Genomic DNA, 22,931 nt, shown 5'->3' with positions numbered 1-22,931 from the left:
ACTCTAGCGGTGAGTGTTAGTAGCTTTGAATTACTTGTACTGTAAAGTTATAGTAAAAGTTATATTTGTAAATCTAACCTGGATTTTTTTCAATATTAACATTTATATAATTTCTGATAGAATGGGTGTTCAAATTGCCTTCATATGGGTAGTAAAGACTTCAACTTGCAATATAGTATCTTACAATATGTTCTTCTGTATAAGTAGCAGTGTTCTTTTATTAGTTGCTGGTTGGTTTTCTAAGTTTTCTAAAAAATTGGCTTAGGTATGTGGCTAATGCACTCTTTTGGAAGTACCTTATTATTGCGTGAGGGATCCTTTCTCAACTGAACTGCAAATTCTCTTGTTCTGGCTGCAAACACTTAATGGCTGAAGCATTTCTGCATCGCAATGATAATGTTTGATTAAATTTATTTTTACTTTTATGAACACTATTTTTAAATAGAGTGCTAGGAAGATGTAGGTCAGGAATTGTCTGGGGAAAAAAGGTTAAACACTTTGGATCTATACTCTTTTTGTTAAACTTTTAAAAATAATTAATACAGAATTGCATGGTTCATTAGTTTTTCAAAACTGCATTATAAATCTATTTTTGAAAGATCAACGATTGAGAATTTTGTTTGACAAGAAATCCTATTTTGAAGATTACTTATGTATGAATCCTTTAGAGTTAACCGACTTGCAAGTCTTACTGAAGGTATAAACTTCTTATTAACCCTAGCGATCCAATGTGTATTGGTTTAGAAAATGATTTTGAACTTAGTGTACACTGAAGGAAATGAAAGATCTAAGATTGCATTATTTTTGGTTGGGGTAGTCCTCCAAAGGGTGAAACACAGCTTCAGTATTTCCGAATACTCTTAAATTCAATTCTAGTGAGCACCTGCCGATCATGTCAATGGAATGCAAGTTATTAACACTATTTGAAACTCCCATTTAGCAGGCAATTAAGTTGTCAACATGTTTTGCTATGTCATATGCTGTGTGTTGTACTACAGAGGGAAATAGTTAACATTTTGAGTCCAATATGAATCTTCATTGGAACTCTTCACTGTTCAGATCTGATGAAGAGTCACATTGGACTCAAAATGTTAACTCTGTTTCTCTATCCACAGGTGCTGCCAGACCAATGGGCTTTTCCAGCACTTTCTGTTTTTATTCCAGCACTCCAACATCCATGGTATTTTGCTTTCATTTTCTCCTGATCCTTGACCAACCATTATTTTAAGGATTGCTTATAATATATTTTAATGTATTCCTATTTAGTGCACGTGGCTATGCATGTTCTGTGAAGCACAGGTTACAGAGCATGCACAGTTTTGCGCTTGATATTTCTCAGTGAATTTGTTAGATTAGAGGTCCTGTTATTTGTGACGTCTAATGCTGCTTTTATGTTAAGTTTGGTAGGTGATGGAAGTGCCTTCTTCCAATATGCAAATCCGATGAAAAGTTGCTAGATTCAATAACACAGGATTTGGACCCGTGCATCACACCAGCATCTCTAACACCTGAAAGAAGTTTTATTACATCTGCAGATCATTTTACTGATTGTTGTGTGTCCTATTGATCTAGTTCTGGATGGTTAATGAAATGAAAAAATGAAAATCACTTATTGTCACGAGTAGGCTTCAATGAAGTTACTGTGAAAAGCCCCTAGTCACCACATTCCGGCGCCTGTCTGGGGAGGCTGGTACGGGAATCGAACCGTGCTGCTGGCCTGCTTGGTCTGCTTTCAAAGCCAGTGATTTAGCCCAGTGAGCTAAACCAGCCCATGTCCACTGTATTAGCACAAAACATTGACCGTCCTACTATTATGATGTCTGTCCACAGAAAAAAGGCATGAACAGACCATCTGATCCATTAAGTCTACAACATTCAGACATGGTACACTAATGTTTTTAGAAAGACTCTAAGCCCTATAATAACCAACTTTTAAAACCACAATGTGCTACAAAATCCTCTGTTGACTAAATTTAAAATAGAAGCAATATGAATGGGGAAGCCACTCCTAGTCTAGTGATGTTGGCAATATTTAATTCTGGCCCTTTTTCTTTAACTGCATTAAAACATGCCAGCATTTTTGGACTTGGAAATGGTTCTACTAAATCTTGGAGATAGTAGGGATCTGACCACAAACATGACCCAGTTGTTGCTTTGGTTTAACGGCATCACTCTCCACTGAACATCGTGAGTTCAGGGTCCATTTCCAATCTCGATCAGATAATCCTTTCAATAATAGGATGGTATTTTTTACATCCACCTAAGAAAGCAGATATTACTTTAGCTTATTGTCTTATCCAAGAGATCTGACCCAAACAATGAAGTATTGATGGATGCTGCATTATTGAAGCCAACATGTTTTTATGTTAAAGATTGCATAGCTTTACTTGAAGAGCAGAAAAATTTTCACGTTATCCCGGTCAACATTTATCCTTCGACCAAAATTAACAAAAAATGATCATCTAGTTTTTCCTTTCTGTTTGTTGGATCTTGCTGTGTAAAACTTGGCTGCTGTTTTTGCTTACATTTCAAAGATGGCTCATTAGCTGTGTAGCTCTTTGCGATGTCACACAATCACAACGGGCACATTGTAAACGTATGTTTGGTTCTTTCTAAATATGTTAAAACTTGTAAAAGCAATTTTGTTACTTCAATTTCACCCATGTAGGGAAATGCTGATAGTTTTGCAAGAGGTGCATTTGTTATAACATAGTGAAATTTAAATAGTATCCAGTAATTAGATAGAAATAGTTTTAAATAAATTTCACATATTTGGAAATATTAAGTGATGTTAGACAGTTACAAGAATTACACTTACCAGCAGCTATCCAGAAGGGTGCAGTATTGGTCTACTTCTGATGAAGCCATATTTTTAAACCAGAACTTTATCTCATTGCGGCACAAATAAGGTAGTTTCAAATAATTAATTACCTGCCGTGGAAAGGTTGTGCATTTTTTCATAGTTCTTGTTGCTTGCTAATAAAAACTAGTTAAAATGCACAAATCAAATGAATCAAAATGATAAATGTCTTGCTCTACCAACCTTCACTTGTGTGTTTAATTTGCGTTAGTTCGTTTGGCTTCAGTGGTTATTAGTTACTCAAAATGTTTTAATTTTTAGTAATGAATTGTACAATTGGTAAGAGGACATTTTAAAACCCATCACTGAACTGATCATGCAGGCCAAAGTACAAGAATCCGTCAATGTGCATCAAAGCATTTTGCCTTTTATCTCTGGCAAAAACGTCTTATTTTATCATGTGTTTTAACAACCTCCCTTTATATTATTTTAGGATAGTCTTGCTGTTTCATAGTGTACAGTTGTTAGTTCTACAACAAAAGTGAGTGGCAAGAATCTTAATACAGAGTAAGCATTTGGAGCAATGTTTCTTTTTTTAAATTCCATTTTTGGTTGAAAAAATAAGCACAACAGGATTGCAAAGACAGCATGTTTTATTTATACCAGTATGGATAAGTTTCAGTTAATCAAGGAAGTTATTCACAAAGGGTGGATTTGTTTAAAATATCTTGGCAGGGAAAAGTGGGAAGTAGGTTGAAAATCATTCACACGGGTAGTTCTGAGAATCAGGCAGTAGCAGTTCCATTCAGATAATTTACACTGCTTCTATTGGTATTAAAAACAGCTGCGGACCATATTTCAGTAAAGTTTGTAAGTTTGTCAGTACACTACAAATCTAAGGTGTACATTATTTAATCCTTTTGTGAATTGGTGACATGAAATAGTCAATACTTCTGAGGCTGTATAAGGCTCAGACCCTATTTGGAGTATTGTGATCAGATTTGGGCCCCGGATCTAAGGGAGGATGTGCTGGCCTTGGAAAGGGTCCAGAGGTGGTTCATAAGAATAATCACTGGAATGGAGAGCTTGTCATATGAGGAGCGGTTGAGGACTCTGGGTCTGTACTCGTTTCGAAGGATGAAGGGGATCTTATTAAAACTTCTAGGATACTGCGAGGCCTGGATAGAGTGGATGTGGAGAGGATGTTTCAACTAGTAGGAAAAACTAGAACCACAGGGAACAATCGCAGACTAAAGGGATGACCCTTTAAAACAGGAGGAATTTCTTCAGCCAGAGGAGTGGTCTGAATCTGTGGAACTTTGACGCAGAAGGCTGTGAAGACCAAATCACCGAGTGTCTTTAAGACAGAGATAGAAAGGTTCTTGATTAATAAGGAGATTTGGGGTTATGGGGAAAAGGCAGGAGAATGGGGATCAGAAAAGTATCAGCCATGATTGAATGGCGGAGCAGACGCGATAGGTCGAGCGTCCTAATTCTGCTCCTATGTCTTATGGTCTTTGGACAACTACTTAACTGGCCAGGTATTTTTTAATGTAAGGACAACTTAACTGCCAGTTAGTTCTTTAATGTCCCATCTCTATTCATAATTTAATTCAGATAAATGTTTTCAGCCCCCTCATTCCAGTCTCTAAAGCTACGTTGTTGTGAAGGGGCTGGTTTAGCTCACAGGGGCTGGTTTAGCTCACTCGGCTAAATCACTGGCTTTTAAAGCAGGCCAGCAGCACGGTTCAATTCCCGTACGAGCCTCCCCGGACAGGTGCCGGAATGTGGCGACTAGGGGCTTTTCAGAGGAACTTCATTGAAGCCTACTCGTGACAATAAGTGATTTTCATTTCATTTCATTTTCATTTCAAAGTTCTGGCTGCCATTTTGAAACAAAATGGTGAATAAGGATTATAGCTGGTGAAGTGAGCTGGAATGAAGTCTGAAAACCCAACATAATTAATGATTTTAAGATAGTTTTACCACCTGCATCAGGCTCCTTTCCACTACAAAATTTAAAATAACACTTTGAAACAATAAATTTGCAAACTGAGCAATTCCTGATTATGGACAGTGGTAGGAAATGTAATTCTATTTAAAGCATCAAATTTTCAGCACAGTAAGAAATCTTACAACACCAGGTTAACGTCCACACTAGCTTTCGGAGCACTGCTCCTTCCTCACCTGATGTAAGACTTCTTACTGTGCTCACACCAGCCCAACGCTGGCATCTCCACATCAAATTTTCAGGAATAGCTTCTATGACTGGGAGAAATAGATGTACTGAATGGCTTCCTCTGTTTTTCCTGATGGTTAATACTGCTACTTAAATGTAACGCACAGCTATACATTGAGTGACTTAAACAATATTTTTAAAAAGCAAGAGGAATTTGAACAACTTAAGTGTTGTTTGAAGACTTTTCTCTCACACTGTTGTTTTACCAGATGAAATTACTTCACGTCAGGGTGATTAGACATTTTACTTTAAAATAAGCATATTTAATGGAGATATAAAAATTAATGCATTTTTAAAAAATAAACGAATGAAAGGATTTGTAAAAAAATCAATCAAATAATAAACCATCCTTGTCTAAAGTTACTTATTCACAAGAGCTCACCGCATCTGTTGATGCTGAGATATTGAGTAGGTGTTAGCATAGTGCCCCTTTTATCAGTTTAATGTAATCATTTATTCTATTCAGAAATCCAGTTCGATGAGAAATCTCATTTAGCTCATTATTTCAAGTATGAATTTGAAGACTTACAACTGAGGGTAAAATAGTATAATAAGACCATAAGACATAGGAGCAGAATTAGGGCACTCGGCCCATCGAGTCTGCTCTGCCATTCAATCATGGCTGATATTTTTCTCATCCTCATGCTCCTGCCTTCTCCCCATGTTAGTTTTGTTCCATCACTGACTGTTCCTTCAAGCCCCATATTATTGCCACCACCAAATCTCTGCAAAACCCTAACTTCATGTTAATCTTGCTGTCCCACTACTGTACTTGAACAGGTTATCCATACTTCCACGTCTTCAAACTAGATTACTCCAAAATTCTCCTTGCCAGTCTCTCTACCAATTGAACTCTCCAAACTCTGTTACCCATTTCTATTCTGCACTTAATCCTATTCCCTTTATTAATTCTCTCCTCATGAACATTAACAGCTACCTACAGGATTTGAAGGTCACCTCCGAGTCAAACATGATAATAATGGTGAAAATACCCTTTGAACTTAGTTTTTGAAAATTGCCAAAAATAGAGAGGGAGTTGGATGGTAAAGTTTGAAGGTTTAGGTGAATCAAATGAGATAACTTAATCTTGCTAATGTTGTGCGCAAGAAAATTTTAGCTCATTGAGGACTCAATTTGGAACTAAAATGGATTTTAAAATGTTACTGTAGATACTGAAGACTATTTTCTCAGCATAATACGGATGTTTACTCCAATCCTATGAATAATACCAACAAGGGAAAGACCTGGTCAAGGAAAAAGACAAGCCAACATTTTGCTCCTGGGGCACATCTAAGTGTGATTATAAAGCGCAATCAACGGGAAGTGTGTCGACTGCATTGGAATAATACTTTCTTAAGCACCCTCAACCTTTCTGATTCTGGTTGCTTTTGTAGCCTCCATCTCTGCCCCATTTTTGGCTGCAGAACCATCAGCCATTTTGTCACCTCTAAAGTATTCTACATAAGAACCTCTGGCATGTTATCCCTCTCCCCTACTTGAGAATTCTCCTCTTAAATATAGTTTTTGTTTAGCACCCCCTATCCTCTTGCGTTCATTAGACCTCCAGTTATTTCCTTACCTTTATGAAATGCATTCAAACCTTTAACAAATACAATGGTATTAATCGCCCATCCCAGTTCCCTTAAGCGTGTAACTAATCAAATCTGGACCCAACAGGATAGGAGTGGCTGAAAACATAGCATGTTTCTACGACAGTGTCATTATCTAGTGATAGCCTATAAGTTCTGCCAATTTATTGGAGCTAATGTGAAAACGTTCTATGATATTTAAACTCATGACTTTAGTGTTGCGAGCACAGTACCATAACTACTAGGTTATTGTAACCTCTGTAACATTGAACAAGTTCAACGTAGAATGTGGATCTACTAAAAGACAGTTTTTGAATTTTGAAGTTTTATCTCTGCCCGTTTCTCAAGAGAACTCTCGGAAATAGTTTTGCCATAGTTCATATTCTGACCTTGTGAGCTTGATAATGTCCAATTGATTGGCATCTATAACTTGTTTGAATTAGTTAGAATAAGTTTGTTATTTTGCTGTCCTTGTTCATAAACAGCATTAAATTCATACGTGGAAAGTGCCTGACATGCCTTCATCTTCGTATTCCTTTGTACTGTAACTTATCAGATGTCTTTTGACAAAGACTGTGGGTAAATGAACTCTGAATAGGTGTTATTAAACGAATCTTGAATGTTATTTTGGAATATCACAAGGCCAGAATCTCAAACAATTAGCACCAAGTTGTGTCCAGTTTTGAGGGGTTGATGCAGTAGTTGTTCTCTGATTATTAGTTTTTATTTAATTCTAGAAAATGCTGGAGAACTTTTTAAATCATGCAACAAGTTTTCTTATTATAGACCAACAGAAATCATATGACCACAGAAGCAAAACAGGCAGCAAAAATGGAGAAAAAGCTCAAGATATTGCTTGGAGGATATCAGTCACGTGCTACAGGCCTAATGAAACAGTTGAGCGATCTCTGGGATCAAATTGAGCAGGCACATCTGGAATTATGTACGTTTGAAGAATTGAAGAAGCATGAAGATATTGCTATTCCAAGGAGACAAGAGGTAATTCTTAGAATCTTTGTTTATTTGAGTTTTTCAGAATCAATAGATTATTTTTTTGGATTATAATCAAGTATCCGGCACTTGCCACAATAGAATGTTTTAAAATTAATTCTTAATATGATAATTTTCATATGGTATAGTAATATATAACAAGTTGAAGTATTTGTTTTGAAACCTACAGGCTAGATTATCTTTGGAACGATAAATTAGGGGGGTGGAGTGCTGTTGGTGGTGGAGAAAGAAAGCATGGGTGCCTCGTGTACTTTAGAAAACAATGATGCAATTTAAAATAAATATTGAACAAGGTACTAAGTTGGAAGCTTTAGCAATATTAGTTAAAATGCTTCATCTAAAGAATGAAGGCATTACACTTTCCTCCGTAGTTATATGAAAGAGTTGGAGAACAAATTTGGAATTAAATACACCTACCTACTGCTGAACAAATTTTCATTGGGCTACCATTGATTAAAAGTTCAACTATAGTACTTGCTTTATTTGGGTCAACACACTTAGTCAATTAGACCCAATCCTATGACTACTTATTTATCTTTGACAGGATACATTTTTCATATGTAATGAAGTTTGTTCTGCAGCTGCCAAAATGTCTAGGAAAGTTCGGTAGCACATTTTTAAGTAGGTGACCTTTCACTGCGTAATTTAAAATGTTTGTAGTGAAGCTTATTCTACAAATGTTTTCTGACTTTCAGAAGGATAGTTCCATAAATGAACTAATAAACTGACTCTCACAATATTGTCTGTTCATAAAGTGTAATTTGATTTCTTTTATTTGCTGTATCCTTTCCTAACTCCAAATTTAGTCTTTGAGAGAAGATGTTGCACGGCAACAGGAGAGAGAGAAGGAACTCCAGCAAAGGTACGCAGATCTGCTTCTGGAAAAAGAAGGGCTTGCGACAGCCAAGTATTGAAAATGGAACAACCTCTGCTCTGCATGCATTTCACATCGCGCTGTACAGTGAACTCCATTAAAACTGTATTTCCTGTTACAATAATGGATATAAATTCAACTTCAGAAATACCACCCCATGCAGGTTGTGCTTAGCATTTTGCTGTAGTATATATGGATCCTTTGTATGTTCCACATGAGAACGCAAGTAATATATGGAGTAAAGTTCTTGTTTGTCAGTCCTGCAAGAAAACAATGTTAAACTGATCTACTGTCAAAGCCTCAACAGTCAAATAAATATTTTCTGAATATTTCTTAACTGTATGTTAAACTTATGAAAGGGTGATTTGTACTGTGATTTGAGTAACATTCTAATAAAATGTGAAATTTGTTTATTCTTTGTATAGATGTTATTTCCTTTTTATTTTGAAAATAGTTAAATGTGTATGCATAAAACTCAAATGTTAAATTAGTGCAGTACTTGCTGTTGAACCTTTGGGTTTAGGATTTGAATTTTGCAGAAATACTTCAGAAACTCCAATCTTGATGCATATTAGACTCAAACAACAGAGAATGGTGTTCTACTAGGCTGATCGCTTGAGCTCCTCATACCAAATTGTGAGTGCACATGATCTTGAATGCATAGGGCTTAGTTACAAAGGAGAAATTTCTAGAACTGTCTGACTTGAAATAATATAACCCAGAGCAACAATATTATGCTTTGAATACACCCCATGATATTAAAAGCACACTTGGATATCCTTTTCCATTAATGCTTTTCCCTTTGGATTGCTTGTAAACATTCAATCCAAGCTTTTTGAGCTTTATTGATGGAGTGTTACTTGGGGATCCCTGGGAAATAAATTCGAGGCAGGGATGGTGATATAGTGGTAATGTAATTGGACTAGTAATTCAGAGATCAAGGCTAATGTTCTGGGGATGCAGTTTCAAATCGTTCCATGGCAGCTGTTGGAATTTGAATTCAATTGATAAAAAAAACTGAAATTTAATTAAAAAGCTAGTCTCAGTGATGATGACCACGAATTAAAGTGGAACCAATGGCTTAGTGGTATTGTCACTGGAGCACTAATCCAGGGGCCCACGATAACGCTCTTATAATACCCGGGTTTGAATCCCACCTTGGCAGATGATGAGATTCAAATTTTAAAAATATGGAGAAATATTCTGATGGTTTACAAAAGAGGCCAACACCTGAAAACCATTCCCAGAATGATGCATCAGAACAGAGCCCAGTCACTGGATCCACTTAGCATCCCTTAGGAATTCATCAGTGAGATGTCTTCTGCAATCTGTGGAGCATATAGAACATAGAACATAGAACAGTACAGCACAGAACAGGCCCTTCGGCCCTCAATGTTGTGCCGAGCCATGATCACCCTATAAACAACTAATATATTTGTTCAACAAGGTGATGCATCTACAAGTGTTCTTTGCAATGTGTATCTACAAGTGTATTTTGTAATGATCCAACTCAGTATCTTTTACCACTGGTAAGAGCCACACGATTTGAGAGCGTAGAGAGGGGCTTCACTGAGTCTTCTGTCACTGGAGATTATGAAGAGCTTGGCTGAAACTTCAGTGGACGGTGACTATTGCACATTGTTCTACACCTGTTCAAAAGCACTCTACTTTCTTCATAAATCCCATTCTTGTATTGGGAGGAACACAGCTCCACATTCAGGTCGGTTACTTACCTTGTGAATTCCATTTTATTTTAAGCCTGTAATGTGTATAGCTGCATCCACAGTGAATCTGTAGCTTCTGGGATTATGTTTCGCCAGCACTGGGAAAAATTAAGGTGGGGAGGTTGGAAACAAACAGGAAAGAGTTATGAAGGAATATAGGAGAGATTAAATAACAAGAGTTGGTAGTGAAAGGCCAAAAGAGTGAAAATTAGAGAAATAAAGAAACAAAGGATGTATCGAGAGGAGATATGAACAGAATAATGATGAATAGCTGCTGTACAAAACAAAAACTAGAGTAAAAAATGAAACCTGCAAAAAAAGAAAATGGGGGCAGAGGTTATGGTCTGAAATTATTGAACTCAGAGATGTGTCCGGAAGGCTGATCGAAAGGTGATGTAATGTTTCCTGAGATTAGATTGAGCTCTATTTGTTAGGAAATCATGATAAACTGAAAAGCCAGGTGGCTGTATGTTTAAAACAATTAACTATTTTAAAATGAAAACTATTAAAAAATGGTTGGGTTTGTGGAACTAGTATTTTGATATGTTGATAAGCCTAGCAACACTAAATAGATGTTTACCGAAAGAAAGTTGGTAACTTGTAAGTGTAAATAAGTAAAAGATGTTGGAATCATTGAATTATAGAATTTACTGCAGAATTAGACCATTTAGCCCATCGAGTCTGCACCGGCCCTTGGAAAGAGCACCCTACTTGAGCCCACGCTTCCACCCTATCCCCACAACCCCACCTAACCTTTTTGGACACTAAGGGCAGTTTTATCATCAGCAATCCACCTAACCTGCACATCTTTGGACTGTGGGAGGAAACCGGAGCACACGGAGGAAACACACGCAGACACGGGGAGAACGTGCAGACTCTGAACAGAGTGACCCAAGCCAGAAATCGAACCTAGAGCAGTGAAGCAACTGCTACCGTGCTGCCCATGAAGTTGAAAGGAAGTGATGAGATGTGAATTTCACAAATGCACTCTAAAAGGTGAAGTCATGAAATAAAGTAATTAAAGTGACTTCTGAGAAGGTTGTTCAGATAAAGCAAGATCAAAAGGGAAACCAGTATATCGGGCAAGTTTATTATATGAAAGTTAACTGTTTTGAGACCTCAGATCACAGCAGGAAGCTGTGTAAACTCCCAACAAGCTGGTCTTGGAGAAAAGCCTGTTTGAGAAACCAATTGCTCGATCCTAAGTCAGAAACAACCCTGAAAGATATAAGTGCCTGATATGGTAACTATTGTTGGATATTGCTTACAGTTTTGAAACCTATGGGCTGTCGTTTGGGCAAGGTTAATTCTGAAGTTTAAGAACATAGAGGGATTTGGAACTGGGTAAATTTAAGGATACTGTGTGTAACCATTTATATAGTTTTGCATTTCGAGTTGATTTGTTTTATTGTTTAATAAACATTTGTTTAAAATCATCACAAAACTGTCTTGGACATCCTTCGTCTTTCCTCACATTATACAAAATTGCAAAAATACAGTTGAGAGCAGACATTTCAAGCTTCCCTTCTGGGATTTGGAATACACTAGCTGTGCTCTTAATACATTGAACAGGAAACCAATTTCCTTGCAGCATTTTTCTGGGTTCTCAGTAGAGAACTTTTACTTCCAGCAACATAGTGTATTCGTAAAATGAAGTATTGTTGTGAAAGCTGAACTGCAAAGAATGAGAAGCTGTACCTATGGCATGTAGCCTGACATAAAATAGGTTAACAATACATGTGCCTGGCTAATAAATTATATCTCTGTTTTCACTCTTTTACACACATATAACCTTTTGTTCTCTATTTGGTTCAGCTTCATCCGTTACTAATTGAACAGTACATGAAACATTTTCTGTTTCATCAATGAATCCATCATTTACTTGTTCAATGCCATTCACAAATCATCATCTGCACGAGTGCAGCAGTACGTTTCCTCATAGACACTCAAATGCCTGAAGTTTCCTATTCAATTAACATGTTGCTAGGAATTTTAGGACAGTGGATAAATATATATGATATACTAGATTTAGTACAACAGTTTACAATGAATGAGCCCTTTGAATGAAAAATGCTTCATGTGAAATTGACTTGTGTTTTTTTATATTAATAAGTATGATAAAACTACATTCAACAGTCAAAACAAAGTGGCCCTAACTGCAATAAAGCTATCATGTTTAGGAAGTGCACTGCAACTACCACTTACCCTGTTTGCCTAGCATATAACAATGAATTGTTTCCTGTTCTCTTAAACATAGCTGTATTTTCTTATAAAACTTGATACTCTATGCTTCAGGGTGGTCTCTAAGTGTAGACTAGCAAAATACATGGTAAAACTTGCTGAATAAACATAAGGAACAGTGGGTTCCCAGGTTGCCATCATAACAACTAGTTAATACTCAAAACAGAAACATTGGGCCCCATTGTATTTGATAAGTGTTGTGAAACGAGAATGTTTATGGAATAGTTATACCACCCCTTTCTAAATTAAAATTTTGAGTTGGTTTTAAATCTGTACTCGTGGGACGATATGGCAAAAAGCTGAGTTCCTCTTATTTTCCCAATTACTTGTAATGTATAAGAAGACAGACTTGAACCATATGCATCTGGATTTAATACTCAAATATTTCAAATGTTCTCTCTATGAAACAGCATGCCATAAGCAAAAGAAACACCATCATGTATTATCATTCTCTTTGCTTTGGAGCTATTTACCCTAGGTGTAAGCTATGGTATATGGCCTGGCACCACACAGTATTTATTATGTGTGATGACAACAATATTTGGGAGAATGGTAGGTAGCATTTGGTTTCTACACGCCCTGTGGTATTAATCCAATACTACGAGAGGGGCCAAGTGAATCTACAGAGATGTTACTCTTGTGTTTCTCTTCTATTTTATTAAAACCCGACTACCCTGGAGAAGCAATTTGCGACAGTGGGCAGCAGCCGCTTAGCTACACAAAGGATGATTTTATTCCAGCAAGCAAACGTGTGTAGATAATGGAAGCTGTAGTGTGGTACATCTGTCCTCTTCCCACTCTTTTCATAAGCTGTAAGAAGTCGTACAACACCAGGTTAAAGTCCAACAGGTTTGTTTTGAATCACTAGCTTTTTGAGTGTAGCTCCTTCCTCAGGTGAATGAAGAGGTGGGTTCCAGAATCACATATATAGACAAAGTCAATGATGCAAGACGATACTTTGAATACGAGTCTTTGCAAGTGCTTATGTCTTTACAGATCCAGATGGAGCGATTGGAGAGAGGGATAATCACAGGTTAAAGCGGTGTGAATTGTCTCAAGCCAGGACAGTTGGTAGGATTTTGCAAGCCTAGGCCAGATGGTGGGGTTGAATGTAATGAAACATGAATTCAAGGTCCCGGCTGAGGTCGTATGTATGCGTGCGGAACTTGACTATCAGTTTCTGCTTGGCGATTCTGCTTCCTGAAGAGAACGCTTACCCAAACATTAGAGGCTGAATGCCCTTGACTGCAAAAGTGTTCCCTGACTGTAAAGGAGCATTCCTGTCTGGCGATTGACGCCGCAATGTCCGTTCATCCGTTGTCGCAGTATCTGCATGGTCTCGCCAATGTACCACGCTTCGGGACATCCTTTCCTGCAGCGTATGAGGTCGACAACGTTGGCTGAGTCGAACGAGTATGTACTGCGTACCTGGTGGGTGATGTTCTCACGTGTAATGGTGGTACCCATGGCAATAATCTGGCACATTTTGCAGAGGTTGCCATGGCAGGGTTGTGTGATGTCGTGGTCGCTGTTGTCCTGAAGGCTGGGTAGTTTCCTGCAAACAATGGTCTGAGGTTGTGTGGTTGTTTGACGGCAAATAGGGCAGCACGGTAGCATGGTGGTTAGCATAAATGCTTCACAGCTCCAGGGTCCCAGGTTCGATTCCCGGCTGGGTCACTGTCTGTGCGGAGTCTGCACGTCCTCCCCGTGTGTGCGTGGGTTTCCTCCTGGTGCTCCGGTTTCCTCCCACAGTCTAAAGATGTGCGGGTTAGGTGGATTGGCCATGCTAAATTGCCCATAGTGTCCTAATAGTAAGGTTAAGGGGGGGAGTTGATGTGTTGCGGGTATAGGGTGGATACGTGGGTTTGAGTAGGGTGATCATTGCTCGGCACAACATCGAGGGCCGAAGGGCCTGTTCTGTGCTGTACTGTTCTATGTTCTATGTTCTAAGTAGTGGGGGTGTGGGAATGGTATTGGCACGTTGTTTGTCTTCATCGATGACGTGTTGAAGGCTGCGAAGGAGATGTCGTGGTTTCTCAGCTCCAGGGAAGTACTGGATGACGAAGGGTACTCTCTCGGTTGTGTCCAGTGTTTGTCTTCTGAGGAGGTCGCTGTGTTTGTTTGCTGTGGCGCGTTGGAACTGTCGATCGATGAGTAGAGCACCATATCCTGTTCGTACAAGGGCATCTTTTAGCATCTGTAGATCTCTCACGTTCCTCCTCGTCTTCCAGATCCTGTGTATACGGAGGGCTTGTCCATCGGGGATGGCTTCTTTAATGTGGTTAGGGTGGAAGCTGAAGAAGTGGAGCATCGTGAGGTTATCCATGGGCTTGCAGTAAAGCGGGCCAAGCTATTAGTCACACATCAGCAATAATGGAATTAATATTGAGTAAGACTATTTAACATAAGCAGGGCACAGGCAGAGCCTTACTAATTACTCCTTGAGAATTCTAGAGCAGTACAATATGTTGCACAAAGTAAACAGTTACCCTTTTCGTTATGAGTACATTGTACCAGCCGTTCTGAGAAGTAAGAATAGTGAAAATGAAATGAATGAAAATGAAAATCGCTTATTGTCACGAGTAGGCTTCAATGAGGGCAGCACGGTAGCATTGTGGATAGCACAATCGCTTCACAGCTCCAGGGTCCCAGGTTCGATTCTGGCTTGGGTCACTGTCTGTGCGGAGTCTGCACATCCTCCCAGTGTGTGCGTGGGTTTCCTCCGCGTGCTCCGGTTTCCTCCCACAGTCCAAAGATGTGCAAGTTAGGTGGATTGGACATGATAAATTGCCCTTAGTGTCCAAAATTGCCCTTAGTGTTGGGTGGGGTTACTGGGTTATGGGGATAGGGTGGAGGTGTTGACCTTGGGTAGGGTGCTCTTTCCAGGTGCCGGTGCAGACTCGATGGGCCGAATGGCCTCCTTCTGCACTGTAAAATCTATGATCTAAGTTACTGCGAAAAGCCCCTAGTTGCCACATTCTGGCGCCTGTTCGGGGAGGCTGGTACGGGAATTGAACCGTGCTGCTGGCCTGCCTTTGTCTGCTTTAAAAGCCAACGATTTAGCCCAGTGTGCTAAACCAGCCCCTAGGACACGCAAAACATTGTTTTGCAAAATGCCCAATATGGCCGCACCTAGAACAGACTAATGCCAAATACACAAGAGGTTTGTAAATAAATACGACTGGAAATGCAGCATTTGACTTTTCTGTGACGATATTAAGTAGTAGAAATGTTCATCTAAACACATTTATATGAACAGTGATTGCAAGAAGAAAGTAGACTAGGTCCAACTATTTCACTTTTTACCAATCTATTAGTCACAAGACACAGCAATAATGGAATTAATATTGAGTAACTATTTAACAGTTACACCACGTAAAATTTGCTCTAAAAAGAACAGTTCTTATCTCAAAGTGTTCCTTCGAAAAACTGATAGGCCATGACTGTTTCAGGCAGATGAATCGTGTGCTTAATAAAGCAATACAGCAAAAACATGGAATCCGCATTACCACTCCCAGGACCATTTCAAAATACAAACAGCTCCCAATAGCCCAAAATTGGGATAACTGGAGAACAAATTTCTCACGGTTGAGAAGTGCTTCAAGATTACACAAAAAGGATCTGAAAGGCAAAGTCACACTGCAGTTGGATCTATTGCTGATGATATGTTAGCAAGGCAGGAGGTTGATGCTACTTCAACTTATGAAGAAGTCCTACAAGCTTTCAACTCTTTTCAGCATCTGTCGGAATTTAACAATAGAGTGTGGTAAATTTTTTTTTATAAATGTTTTTTATTCAGTTTTCATGTTTTATATTGAACAAATTACAAATTGTTAGAGAGTGCAAAAAAAAACACGCAAAAATTAACATATATATTTACAGGTGAGCATCTTCGTAGTAATAACTGTGGCCTCCCCCTCTTTGCCGGCATACATATTTTACATTCCCCAACATGTTTATTGGCATTTATTTAGTTTGGTTTTGGGCCTTAGCTAGCCATCAAACCCCCGTAACGAGCCCGTAGCCCCCCCCCCCCCCCCCCCCCCCCCGCCGGCTACCTTCCCCCGACTATTCTTCCTCTTGTACGTTGGCCACAAACAGGTCCCGGAACAATTGCATGAATGGCTCCCACGTTCTGTGGAAGCCGTCGTCCGACCCTCGGATGGCGAATTTGATTTTCTCCATTTGGAGAGAATCCGAGAGGTCGGACAGCCAGTCTGCAGCTCTGGGCGGTGCTGCTGACCGCCAGCCAAACAGGATTCTACGGCGGGCGATCAGGGAGGCAAAGGCAAGGGCGTCCACCCTCCTCCCCAGGAATAGATCTGGCTGGTCTGAAACCCCGAAGACCGCCACTATCGGGCATGGCTCCACCCTCACCCCCACCACTTTGGACATAGCCTCGAAGAAGGCTGTCCAGTACTCCACAAGTCTGGGGCAAGACCAGAACATGTGGGCGTGGTTGGCCGGGCCTCTTTGGCACCGCTCACATCTGTCCTCCACCTCCGGGAAGAACCTACTCATACGGTTTCTCGTTAAGTGGGCTCTATGTACCACTTTTAGTTGCGTCAGGCTGAGCCTTGCGCACGTGGAGGTGGAGTTGACCCTATGCAGTGCTTCGCTCCAGAGTCCCCACCCTATCTCCATCCCCAGGTCGTCCTCCCATTTCCTTCTTGTTGCGTCCAGTACGGTGTCGTCCCTATCTACCAGTCGGCCATACATGTCACTACAGTTCCCTTTCTCTAGGATACTTGCGTCCAGTAGGTCTTCCAGTAGTGTCTGTCGTGGCGGTTGTGGGTACGTCCTTGTCTCCTTTCGTAGGATGTTTTTGAGCTGCAGGTACCGTAGCTCGTTCCCCCCAGCTAGCTGAAATTTCTCTGTCAGTTCGTCCAGTGTTGCGATCCTGTCGTCCGTGTATAGGTCCCTGACTGTCAGTGTCCCCCCGTCCTGTCTCCACCTTTTGAAGGTGGCGTCAGTCAGTGCTGGTTTGAACCTATGGTTGTTGCAGATGGGAGCCTTGTCCGACATTTTGGTCAGGCCAAATTGCTGCCGCAGTTGGTTCCAGGATTGGAGGGTGGCTGTCACCACTGGGCTGCTGGAGTGTTTTTTGGGTGGGGATGGGAGTGCTGCCGTGGCGAGGGCCCGGAGGGAGGCCCCATGCAGGAGGCCTCCTCCGCACGCACCCACTCGGCTTCTGGCTCCTGGATCCATCCCCTTACTCGCTCGGCTGTTGCCGCCCAGTGGTAGAATTGTAGATTCGGGAGGGCTAGCCCCCCCCTGGATTTTGTTTTCTGTAGGACCTTCTTTGGGATCCTAGCATTTTTACCCCCCCATACGAACGCCATGATAAGTTTGTCCAGCGCTATGAAGAAGGCCTTGGGGATGTAGATCGGAATGGATTTAAACAGGAAGAGGAACCTGGGCAATACGTTCATTTTGATCGTCTGGACTCTTCCTGCGAGGGAGTGTGGGAGTGTGTTCCATCTTTGCAGGTCCTTTTTTACTTCCTCCGCCAGGCTGGTGAGGTTCCATTTGTGGATCCCTTTCCAGTCATGGGCTATTTGGATCCCCAGGTAGCGGAATTTATGTCGGGCTTGTTTGAACGGCAGCCCCTTTAGTGCTGCCCCCCCCCCCCCCCCCCCCCCCTTGCTGGTGTACTGGGAAGATCTCGCTTTTGCTCATGTTGAGTTTGTAGCCCGAGAAGGCTCCAAACTCTTTCAGGAGCGCGATGATTCCGTCCATGCTGCTTTGTGGGTCCGAGATGTAGAGGAGCAGATCGTCTGCATAGAGTGAGACTCTGTGCTCTCTGCCTCCCCTTCGGATCCCCCTCCAATTTTTTGCTGCCCTGAGCGCAATTGCTAGCGGTTCGATTGCTAGTGCGAACAGCAGTGGGGACAGTGGGCATCCTTGTCTGGTTCCCCTGTGCAGCTGGAAGTATTGGGAGTTGGTATTGTTGGTCCGTACACTCGCCATGGGGGCGTTGTATAGGAGTTTTACCCACGCGGTGAACCCTGTTCCAAGACCGAACCGCTCCAGTACCTCTATGAGGTATTTCCATTCGACTCTGTCGAAGGCCTTTTCTGCGTCCAGGGAGACGATCACCTCTTGTGTTCTCTCCCCGGAGGGGGTCATTATCACATTCAGCAGGCGCCTGTGTTCGAGGTAAGCTGTCTACCTTTGACGAAGCCCGTCTGGTCCTCTGTGACCACCTCAGGTACACAGTCTTCTAGCCTTTTGGCTAGGATTTTGGCCAGTATTTTGGCGTCTGCGTTCAGCAGAGATATGGGTCTGTGTGACCCACATTCCGTTGGGTCTTTGTCTTTCTTAGGTATCAGCGAGATTGAGGCCTGTGCTAACGTGGGTGGCAGTGTGCCCCTAGCTAGCGAGTCTGTGAACATCTCCCGCAGGTGCGGGGCCAGCGCTGTGAGTGTGGTAAATTTAATAAACAAAAAGAAAAACGAGGCAAAAGCATAAATATGTTCATCAACGATCTCCAGGTTGGCAGGGAACTGTGATTATGGAATCATAAAAGATGAGCTCATTTGTGACAGAATTGTGGTCGGGGAATTGTAGATAATGAAGCATTATCAGATTTTGTACAGACAAGACAAGATTTAACGCAAGTGAAAGGCGTGCAGATTGCGAGAGAAAGTGAACTTAGGAAACAGAATTGGACATTTTGGACATTTGTTTGCAGGGAAGTAGAGGTCCTGTGGAGAAGATCAAATGAGATTATTATTCAGTTTTAGTTTTTAGGAAATGAAAGAGAAAATGTGCCGAAGCATGCCAAAACGGGCAAAACTTTGCCAACCACCCTTTTGAAATATATCAATGTGGCAGAAACAAACTACACATGTGAGAAGGATATCCAGTTGGGGGGGGGGGGGGGGGGGGGAAATGGACAGAGAAAACACATCTCACAGTCATTGAAGACTTGCTAGTCTTCAATGAGAGAATAGTTATACCAAGAACATTTCGGCTTAATGCTCTTCAAAGCCTACACCAAGGTCATCTAGGAATCGCGAAGTGGCGTGTGAGAGCACTGCAATCAGCCTGGGTGGTCAGGCATTACTTTCTCCACAGACAAAATTATTTCTTACTGTATTATTTGCACTGTGAGCAGCCAAGAACAAAAACTCATATCCAACATCACAACAAACAACCACAAGAAGATAAAACAGCACAAAGAATAACAGAAGCAACCAGGTTCAGAACTTTAATCCCATGCATAAAGCATGTGAGTTAAAATGCTGAAAGCCAGGAGAGAGTATGGGTTCAAGACTAACAGAAGGAAGGCATAATCCTTTGTTATGCAGCACGCTGATATTATTTGCGAGGATGTCCCAACTTGGAACTCCGGTTTGTGGAATAGTATATAGTTTTGTTTTGGTGTGAGGAGACCAGTGAAACCCCAGTGAGAATAAAAAGCCCAGTCGTCAGCTAACAATTATTAAAGACTTAATTAAAGCAAAGAAAAGACAAATATACACAAACTCTACTCTCACGCAATTGAGATATATGAATTATTAAACACAGTTTCTATAAAATGTACTTGTTACAAAATATACCTATGTTAACTGAACTCTGTAAGACTTCCCTTGTTCCTCAAACAACATCCAAATTAAATGACCAACTATAGTTACCACACAATACATGGATCTTACTCAAATCTGAGAACTGCCTTTTCTTGGTCCAGCAAAGATATTTAAAACTGCTGTTACGAAGGTTTTCTGCACCACCCTTCACATCCTTGCTGACACCAAGATCCTCATGTTCAAGGCACTGTTCCTCCCAACTTTTCTATATGGCGCAGAAAATTGGACGAATTACAGATGCCACCTCAAGACCCCGGAGAGGGACTGTCAACATTGATTCTCTGCATCAGCTGGGAGGACAGATGTACTAACATCAGTGTCCTTGAAGGCGACAAGTGTACCAGCATTGAGGCCATGATAATCCGAAGCCAACTCTGCTGGCCTGGCCATGTGCTTAGGATTTCAGAGTCCCAACTACAAAAGCAAATCTTCTTCGTCCAGCTTAAGGAAGGCTTTAGAACAAGAGGAGGTCAAGGGAAACATTTCTAAGACACTGACAGCTTACTTCAAGAAATGCGACATAGACACCAACACCTGTGAGACCCTTGTTCAGAAAAGACCTACTTTGAGGAACCTCCTGACTGAAGGGACACAATTCTTCAAGTACACCCGATAGTAAGCAAAGGCCTAGAATTGGAGCCTGGGAAAGGAATACCAGTGATCTAGAGTCCAACGACAGACTCCACTTCCAAGAAACACATGCCAATGTGTGGTCGAATATGCGACATGCAAGAACCCACAGAACCCATTACCAGTAGCACAGTGTTTTTTAGGTGGCCAATCATGGTTGTTAGCGAGTGATTGCCAAAGAAGACGACAACTTAGAAGTTTGTTTGCCCTAAACTTGGCCTAACGTCTTGGTGGCTGGAAACTGGCCTGTCCGATTCCTGAGATTGCTAGATGGTAACTGCCTCCATTCCTTCTCAGGGACTAGTCAATTGTTTGTGGGGAAATATTAAAACCAAGTTTGTAAAATATTGTAACTGGGAAAGTCAAATAAAGAATTAGCTGGGTTGTAGATGAAAGCTTGCGTTGTTCTGAGTCAAAGTCAGATTATACCTTTGCAGTTTGGTGGTGATAAATGTGAAATGTTACACCAGCCTTTCAGGATCAAGACTACAAATGTGCAGAGCTGGTAGGTTAGATACCAGTGTGAGTGCTGGTATGGAACACCATTTAGAAGTCTCAATTCAAAACCTATAATCCAAGGGGCAGAGAGGGGGTTGGTACCAGAACGTGCAGGTAAAAAGCTCTTGGTGTAAGTGGTCTTTGTTCTCTTTCTTTTGTCCTGCTGGGCTTTTGTTTCTTTGTTTGTATTTAAAAGTGTACTAATCAAGTTTTGCAATAAACCCAATCACAAACTATCACCAGACCCCATCTCTTGTTAGAAAATAAGAAATCCTACATTGTTCTTTGATTATGCATTCTGTGTATTCAGCTGTCTGCCCCCCCATCAACGACCTTCTCTATACATATAACATAGAACATTACAGCGCAGTACGGGCCCTTCGGCCCTCGATGTTGCGCCGACCTGTGAAACCATCTGAAGCCTATCTGACCAACACTATTCCATTTTCATCCATATGTCTATCCAGTGACCACTTAAATGCCCTTAAAGTAGGCGAGTCTACTACTGTTGCAGGCAGGGAGTTCCACACCCCTACTACTCTCTGAGTAAAGAAACTGCCTCTGACATCTGTCCTATATCTACTATATCTACTACCCCTCAATTTAAAGCTATGTCCCCTTGTGTTGGTCATCACCATCCGAGGAAAGAGACTCTCACTGTCCACCCTATCTAACCCTCTGACTATCTTATATGTCTCTATTAAGTCACCTCTCAGCCTTCTCCTCTCTAACGAAAACAACCTCAAGTCCCTGAGCCTTTCCTCGTAAGACCTTCCCTCCATACCAGGCAACACCCTAGTAAATCTCCTCTGAACCCTTTCCAAAGCTTCCACATCCTTCCTATAATGTGGTGACCAGAACTGCACGCAGTACTCTACTCCAGGAGCGGCCGCACCAGAGTTATGTACAGCTGCAGCATGACCTTGTGGCTCCGAAACTCAATCCCCCTACTGATAAAGGCTAGCACACCATATGCCTTCTTAACAGCCCTATTAACCTGGGTGGCAACTTTCAGGGATTTATATACATTAACATATGTATATCTCCGGGACCTTCCCGGTCTGTTTCTCCTCCATAAACTATTCACACTTGATTATTATCTAAACTGCTGTTCTAAACCCATTACTGGAACAGTCACATACCAATTGAGCCCCTTTGAATATTGCCTATGCTGTCTCCAGGCAGATTCATGAAACATTCAAAAAGGTCCACGGCGAAAATTCTACAGGATTGAGACAGGCCTGAGTATCATAAGAAGAAACCACAGTGCCTTAGTAGCCTTGGAGAAAAACTTGGGCTTCCTACCAAGATCCTGATGAAAAGTAAAGATTTACTGGAGGCCCTACAGCCGCCCAAAAAAAGAAAGTTCACATCAACAGAAAGAAAAGTACAGAATATCCTCAACCTCAAATGTGATCAGAGAGATTGGTCAAGTCAACTCAAGAGACTAACCCTGTGAAGTATGAGACCTTGGTGGTGATTGTGGGTGGGTGGGGGGGCGGGGAGGTGGGAGGGAATATAAATATGATAGGGATAAAATATTGTGTGTGGGGAGGGAAGATGTAAAGCAAAGGGTTAATATCAGACGCATACTCAATGCTGATGTAATAATGATATCAGATCACATGACAGAGAAATCGGAGAGATCTGGAAGAGAAGCTCCAACCTCGTGGTGTGGTCGAAATGTGTAAATACTTGTTATAATAAAGAGTAACATAAATCAAAATATGCGA

At 41.0% G+C, this 22,931-nt stretch overlaps 1 protein-coding gene across 1 annotated transcript in view; it reads left to right on the top strand.

The window, feature by feature from the left end:
- cdc5l (CDC5 cell division cycle 5-like (S. pombe)) overlaps positions 1-8,931 on the top strand; it is a 69,570-nt gene extending 60,639 nt beyond the window's left edge. Inside the window, exons 15-16 of the mRNA XM_038799939.1 lie at positions 7,415-7,627; positions 8,446-8,931. Coding sequence (XP_038655867.1) covers positions 7,415-7,627; positions 8,446-8,553 — 321 coding nt within the window. The 3' untranslated portion in view covers positions 8,554-8,931. The remainder of the gene's footprint in view (positions 1-7,414; positions 7,628-8,445) is intronic.
- The last annotated feature ends 14,000 nt before the right edge of the window (positions 8,932-22,931 follow it).

The sequence above is a fragment of the Scyliorhinus canicula genome, chromosome 6 (genome assembly GCF_902713615.1).
Source record: "Scyliorhinus canicula chromosome 6, sScyCan1.1, whole genome shotgun sequence".
Classification (NCBI taxonomy): domain Eukaryota; kingdom Metazoa; phylum Chordata; class Chondrichthyes; order Carcharhiniformes; family Scyliorhinidae; genus Scyliorhinus; species Scyliorhinus canicula.
The sequence above is the reverse complement of the archived record's forward strand: the minus strand, read 5'-3'. Positions and strand labels throughout refer to the sequence as shown.